Raw genomic sequence first — 7,500 nt, 5'->3', positions numbered from 1 at the left:
GAAAGACAGACAGGCGGTTAGACAGAAAGACAGACAGGCGGTTAGACAGAAGGACAGACAGGCGGTTAGACAGAAGGACAGACAGGCAGTCAGATAGAAAGACAGACAGGCGGTTAGACAGAAAGACAGACAGGCGGTCAGACAGGCGGTTAGACAGAAGGACAGACAGTCGGTCAGACAGAAGGACAGACAATCATCAGACAGAAAGACAGACAGGCGGTTAGACAGAAAGACAGACAGGCGGTCAGACAGAAGGACAGACAGGCGGTTAGACAGAAAGACAGACAGGCGGTCAGACAGAAGGACAGACAGGCGGTCAGACAGAAGGACAGACAGGCGGTCAGACAGAAGGACAGACAGTCGGTCAGACAGAAAGACAGGCGATCAGACAGAAGGACAGACAGGCGGTCAGACAGAAGGACAGACAGTCAGTCAGACAGAAGGACAGACAGTCAGTCAGACAGAAGGACAGACAGTCAGTCAGACAGAAGGACAGACAGGCGGTCAGACAGAAGGACAGACAGTCAGTCAGACAGAAGGACAGACAGGCGGTCAGACAGAAGGACAGACAGTCGGTCAGACAGAAGGACAGACAGGCGATAAGACAGAAAGACAGGCGATCAGACAGACACACACACACACACGTCCCCCCCTACACACACACACACACGTCCCCCCTTACGCACACACACTCACACACTCACACACACACACGTCCCCCCTACACACACACACGCGCCCTCCTTACACACACACACACAAACACGCCCTCCTTACACACACACACACACACACACACACACACACACACACACACACACACACACACTCTTCCGCAGATGGAGCAAGGGAAGCCAGACAGCAGGGGGTTCCAGCCGCCCGTTGGTGTCTCCTGATGCGTCTCTCGGATCGTCTGTCTCGGTTAGTTTGGTGTATCTGAGAGACCGCAGTGGCACAGGTGACCTGCCGGCCTGATCTGAGAGCCAGAGGTGACCTGCCGGCCTGATCTGAGAGCCAGAGGTGACCTGCCGGCCTGATCTGAGAGCCAGAGGTGACCTGCCGGCCTGATCTGAGAGCCAGAGGTGACCTGCCGGCCTGATCTGAGAGCCAGAGGTGACCTGCCGGCCTGATCTGAGAGCCAGAGGTGACCTGCCGGCCTGATCTGAGAGCCAGAGGAGACCTGCCGGCCTGATCTGAGAGCCAGAGGTTCGAGCGGCGTGAGGGGAACGTATCCCCCCTTACACACACGCACACACACACACACGTCCCCCCTTACACACACACACACACACACACACGTCCCCCCTTACACACACACGTCCCCCCTTACACACACACACACGTCCCCCCTTAAGGGGGTCGCACACCGGACGCGGAGCTCGGCGGCGCGCCACGCAGCGTCTCAGGTATCGCACACCGGACGCGCACATTTTAAAAGGCTACGTTTATTATACATTTCCCCAAAATATGTTTAGACTTTATTCAAGCTGTTGAACTCAGAATGTAAAACAAATGTGTCTTGTAGCAAAGGTTGAAATCAGTATACCTTAACGATAATATACTTTTAATATAAAGCCTTGAAATGGCGCTCTGTGGCGCGGCAGGATTTAGAGCAACTTCCTGAGTCGCCGCGGACAGGCGCCGAATGCCGCCACCGGTGTGCGTACACTCATTGGAAACAATGTGTTCGAATTTTAAAGACGTGGCGCGCCGCCGAGCGCCGCCGAGCGCCGCCGAGCTCCGCGTCCGGTGTGCGACCCCCTTTACACACACACACACACACACACACACACACACGTCCCCCCTTACACACACACACGTCCCCCCTTACACACACACACACACACACGTCCCCCCTTACACACACACACACACGTCCCCCCTTACACACACACACACACGTCCCCCCTTACACACACACACACACACACACACGTCCCCCCTTACACACACACACGTCCCCCCTTACACACACACACACACACGTCCCCCCTTACACACACACACGTCCCCCCTTACACACACACACACACACACACACACACACACACGTCCCCCCTTACACACACACACACACACACACTCACGTCCCCCCTTACACACACACACACGTCCCCCCTTACACACACACACACACGTCCCCCCTTACACACACACACACACGTCCCCCCTTACACACACACACACACGTCCCCCCTTACACACACACACGTCCCCCCTTACACACACACACACACACACGTCCCCCCTTACACACACACACGTCCCCCCTTACACACACACACACACACGTCCCCCCTTACACACACACACACACACACACACGTCCCCCCTTACACACACACACACACACACACATCCCCCCTTACACACACACACACACACACGTCCCCCCTTACACACACACGCACGTCCCCCCTTACACACACACGCACGTCCCCCCTTACACACACACACACACACACTCACGTCCCCCCTTACACACACACACACACACGTCCCCCCTTACACACACACGCACGTCCCCCCTTACACACACACACACACACACACGTCCCCCCTTACACACACACACGTCCCCCCTTACACACACACACACACACACTCACGTCCCCCCTTACACACACACACACACACGTCCCCCCTTACACACACTCACGCCCCCCCTTACACACACACACACGTCCCCCCTTACACACACACACGTCCCCCCTTACACACACACACACACACACACACGTCCCCCCTTACACACACCCACACACTTCCCCCCTTACACACACACACGTCCCCCCTTACACACACACACACACGTCCCCCCTTACACACACATGCGTCCCCCCTTACACACACCCACACACACACACAAGTCCCCCCTTACACATACCCACACACACACACTTCCCCCCCTACACACACCCAGACACACACACGTCCCCCCTACACACACCCACACACACACGACCGTACCTCTCCCTCTGCCGCCTCGTTGCCGCGGGCCCAGCGGATGCCGTGGTTGCCGCTGACGACGATGCTGACGTTGCCTGCGGCCGGTTGGTTGACGTGGAAGGTCTCGCTGTAGAAGCAGCTCTGCAGAGTCTCCAGGCTGAGCACGTACTTCAGCTTCAGGTCTCGGGCTGTGGCTCTGCAGGCTCCGAACTGATGGATGAACCTCCGGAAGCGCAAGCGGATCCTCTTCCGGGTCACCACGTGCTGCGCCTGCACATGCACACGCATGTTCTCCGGCAGGAAGCTCTTATAGCTGCCAATCACAGCACAGCTCAGTCCGGCAGACATAGATACATACACAGATGCCTCATTAGCGACTGTTTCTATGGGCCGCTACATAGACATAGACACGTAGATGCCTCATTAGCGACTGTTTCTATGGGCCGCTACATAGACATGTACACGTAGATGCCTCATTAGCGACTGTTTCTATGGGCCGCTACATAGATATACATACACAGATGCCTCACTAGCGACTGTTTCTATGGGCCGCTACATAGACATGTACACGTAGATGCCTCATTAGCGACTGTTTCTATGGGCCGCTACATAGACATGTACACGTAGATGCCTCATTAGCGACTGTTTCTATGGGCCGCTACATAGACATGTACACGTAGATGCCTCATTAGCGACTGTTTCTATGGGCCGCTACATAGACATGTACACGTAGATGCCTCATTAGCGACTGTTTCTATGGGCCGCTACATAGACATGTACACGTAGATGCCTCATTAGCGACTGTTTCTATGGGCCGCTACATAGACATGTACACGTAGATGCCTCATTAGCGACTGTTTCTATGGGCCGCTACATAGACATGTACACGTAGATGCCTCATTAGCGACTGTTTCTATGGGCCGCTCACCTGTTGTGGTTGCAGATGTCAGTCGGCGATTTGGCTTTTTCTTTGGCCAAGCGCATAATATCAAGAACAGCCAATCCCAGACACTCTTCCTGGAACTGCAGACTGATGGGAACGCTGACCACACCACTCAGAAAATCTGACCGCCACTGGCAGACAGACAGGCAGATGGAGAGACAGACAGGCAGATGGAAAGACAGACAGGCAGATGGAGAGACAGACAGGCAGATAGAGAGACAGGCAGGCAGATGGAGAGACAGGCAGATGGAGAGACAGGCAGGCAGATGGAGAGACAGGCAGGCAGATGGAGAGACACGCAGATGGAGAGACAGACAGGCAGATGGAGAGACAGACAGGCAGATGGAGAGACAAACAGGCAGATGGAGAGACAGGCAGGCAGATGGAGAGACAGGCAGACAGATGGAGAGACAGACAGATGGAGAGACAGACGGGCAGACAGATGGAGAGACAGACAGACAGACAGATGGAGAGACAGGCAGGCAGATGGAGAGACAGGCAGGCAGATGGAGAGACAGGCAGGCAGATGGAGAGAGAGAGAGAGTGTGTGTTTAGAGATGGCACAGCACATTGTGTGTGTGTGTGTGTGTGGTAAGCGGTGTTCTTCCTGGTGTGTATTATCTGGCCCTGGAGTCTCACCTGAGCAAACAGGTACGCCGCTGTGATGTCATCGAGCACCGGGGCCTCTGAACTCTTGGTGACCCCGTACCTGCGGGCGGAGTTTGAGCCACTGCCGTACCAGCCCGGAAAATAAAACCTGCAGACGGAGAGGGGTAAGATGAGCCGACAGACGGATGGAGGGGTAAGATGAGCCGACAGACAGACAGACGGAGAGGGGTAAGATGAGCCGACAGACAGACAGACGGAGAGGGGTAAGATGAGCCGACAGACAGACGGAGAGGGGTAAGATGAGCCGAAAGACGGATGGAGAGGGGTAAGATGAGCCGACAGACAGACAGACGGAGAGGGGTAAGATGAGCCGACAGACAGACAGATGGAGAGGGGTAAGATGAGCCGACAGACAGACAGACAGAGAGGGGTAAGATGAGCCGACAGACTGATGGAGAGGGGTAAGATGAGCCGACAGACAGACAGACGGAGAGGGGTAAGATGAGCCGACAGACAGACAGACGGAGAGGGGTAAGATGAGCCGACAGACAGACGGAGAGGGGTAAGATGAGCCGACAGACGGATGGAGAGGGGTAAGATGAGCCGACAGACAGACAGACGGAGAGGGGTAAGATGAGCCGGCAGACAGACAGATGGAGAGGGGTAAGATGAGCCGACAGACGGATGGAGAGGGGTAAGATGAGCCGACAGACAGACAGATGGAGAGGGGTAAGATGAGCCGACAGACAGATGGAGAGGGGTAAGATGAGCCGACAGACGGATGGAGAGGGGTAAGATGAGCCGACAGACAGACAGACGGAGAGGGGTAAGATGAGCCGGCAGACAGACAGATGGAGAGGGGTAAGATGAGCCGATAGACAGATGGAGAGGGGTAAGATGAGCCGGCAGACCTGGCTGAGCGCATCACGGCTGACGGGCTGCTCACCTGATGCGGAACAGCAGCGTCTCATTGGCTGAGGGCTCCAGCTTGAAGATGTGATTGGGCGGAAGCCACACGCGGTCTCGCTCCCTCATGAGTCCAAACAGACTGCAGTACACTGGGCTGATACCTGCCACACAATCACAGCACTTATCACTGACCTCCGACCTCTGACCTGCCACACAATCACAGCACACATCACTGACCTCCGACCTCTGACCTGCCACACAATCACAGCACACATCACTGACCTCCGACCTCTGACCTGCCACACAATCACAGCACACATCACTGACCTCTGACCTGCCACACAATCACAGCACACATCACTGACCTCTGACCTGCCACACAATCACAGCACACATCACTGACCTCTGACCTGCCACACAATCACAGCACACATCACTGACCTCTGACCTGCCACACAATCACAGCACACATCACTGACCTCTGACCTGCCAGCACTGAGGGCTGCTTCTGCTTTCTTTTACTTCGTTTAGAGGAAGTAGATGAGGGTGTGTCACACACACACTTGCCTAAGCCGTACACACTCAGACGGGTAAACAGGAAGTGGTAGGAGTGGGAACAGGAAGTTCACCACCCTGCTTTAACACTCAAGCCACTGTCACACACTCCCCCACGAACACACTCATGTTACCGTCATGATGTAGCTCCAGTGAATGATCTCACACACACACACACGCACACACACACACACACACACGCAGTGGAGCTGCACACTGGTGATGGCTAGGCCTGTCGCGATGGTCAATAATCAATTAATCGCATGAAAAAAAAATGAGCTCAACCAATCAATCAATCTGTCATCTTTATTTCTATCGCTCTTCTCCAGCGCCGATTGTGTCAGAGCAGCTTCAGTGTTAAACAGGACAATACTGCAGCAGAATTAGATTGGGCTGTACAGTCGTTCTGGAGTAAACAGTGATGTTATCAGCTTATTTTAATTTATCAGAGAGAGACAATGTTGGCAGATCAGGATTATAGTTTATAGAATTAAAGAAGACCTCACTCATTAATGTTGTTTGTATATTTAGTTGAGTAACTCTGATCATAATTTTAGTGTCCTCAACTGTTTCGTTAGTTTTCCTCGTCTCGACTCGCGTGAGGAGAGGTCAGGCTCGGCCGTGTGCGTCTGGAACTCGTGACTCTTCGGCTGCGGAGCCGCACACAACCGGCTGACGCTCGTGCGGACGCGCCGAGGATAAATCGACTGACGGCTCTCGTGTCCCCATGCGGAGAGAAACCGTGAGTCGCGTGCGTTAACATGATGGTTACTGTTAGGGCTGCCAAAGTTACGCGTTAACGCAAATTCATTTTAACGGCACTAGATTTATTAACTTTTTCATACGAACTGTGCCCTGCTCTGCACTAAACTGCCAGTAATATTACCTTTATTTATATTCTTAAAATCAGAGAAATCACTGCTCATCCTGAATTTAAGCTCAGGCTTAAGAGACATGAACAAGTTCTTTAACAAACACCTCTGACCTCTGATACGTCTAGTCTTCATGCTGTATTACTGATTATTATTGAATAAGGATGGTTTCACTAATAATAAACGTACATTTGCATAAAGCATGCATATTTGTCCATATACCCATGTTGATTAGAGTATTAAAAACTTAATTTTAAGATACATTTACAACATATACAAATCTGCGATTAAATTGTGATTAATCGCGAGTTAACTCATGACGATCATGCGATTAATCGCGATTAAAAATGTAATGGTTTGACTGTAATTACTGTAGTTCTAGGCTAAATGTGAGCGTGCATTTACTAATCTCATTTGCGCACACACACAAAAACCCACAATTCAGTATTCCTCAAATAAAGCTGCAGTCCGTAACCTTTTGCACTCTAGTGGTAATAAACAGAACTGCACGCGTCTTGCGGAGGGACTGCAGCCGGATCTACTTCTCTGTGTTGATGTCTATGGCGGATCACGCAGGGACTGTGCTCATCCGCGGCGGTATACCAGTCTGGCCTGAAATAGTCCCAGTATAAACCCTTATTATAAGTGGACCGTAATGAGACA

The 7,500-nt window shown here is 52.9% G+C and overlaps 1 protein-coding gene across 2 annotated transcripts in view; it reads right to left on the bottom strand.

The window, feature by feature from the left end:
- The window catches only part of jak2a (Janus kinase 2a), a 45,150-nt gene that overhangs the window by 28,438 nt on the left and 9,212 nt on the right, over positions 1-7,500 (bottom strand). For both annotated transcript variants that reach the window (XM_067423263.1, XM_067423262.1), the window contains exons 3-6: positions 5,448-5,571; positions 4,532-4,649; positions 3,878-4,023; positions 2,971-3,262 (exon numbers count right to left, since the gene is read on the bottom strand). In XM_067423263.1, coding sequence (XP_067279364.1) covers positions 2,971-3,262; positions 3,878-4,023; positions 4,532-4,649; positions 5,448-5,571 — 680 coding nt within the window. The remainder of the gene's footprint in view (positions 1-2,970; positions 3,263-3,877; positions 4,024-4,531; positions 4,650-5,447; positions 5,572-7,500) is intronic.

The sequence above is a fragment of the Pseudorasbora parva genome, chromosome 18 (genome assembly GCF_024679245.1).
Source record: "Pseudorasbora parva isolate DD20220531a chromosome 18, ASM2467924v1, whole genome shotgun sequence".
Lineage (NCBI taxonomy): Eukaryota > Metazoa > Chordata > Actinopteri > Cypriniformes > Gobionidae > Pseudorasbora > Pseudorasbora parva.
The sequence above is the reverse complement of the archived record's forward strand: the minus strand, read 5'-3'. Positions and strand labels throughout refer to the sequence as shown.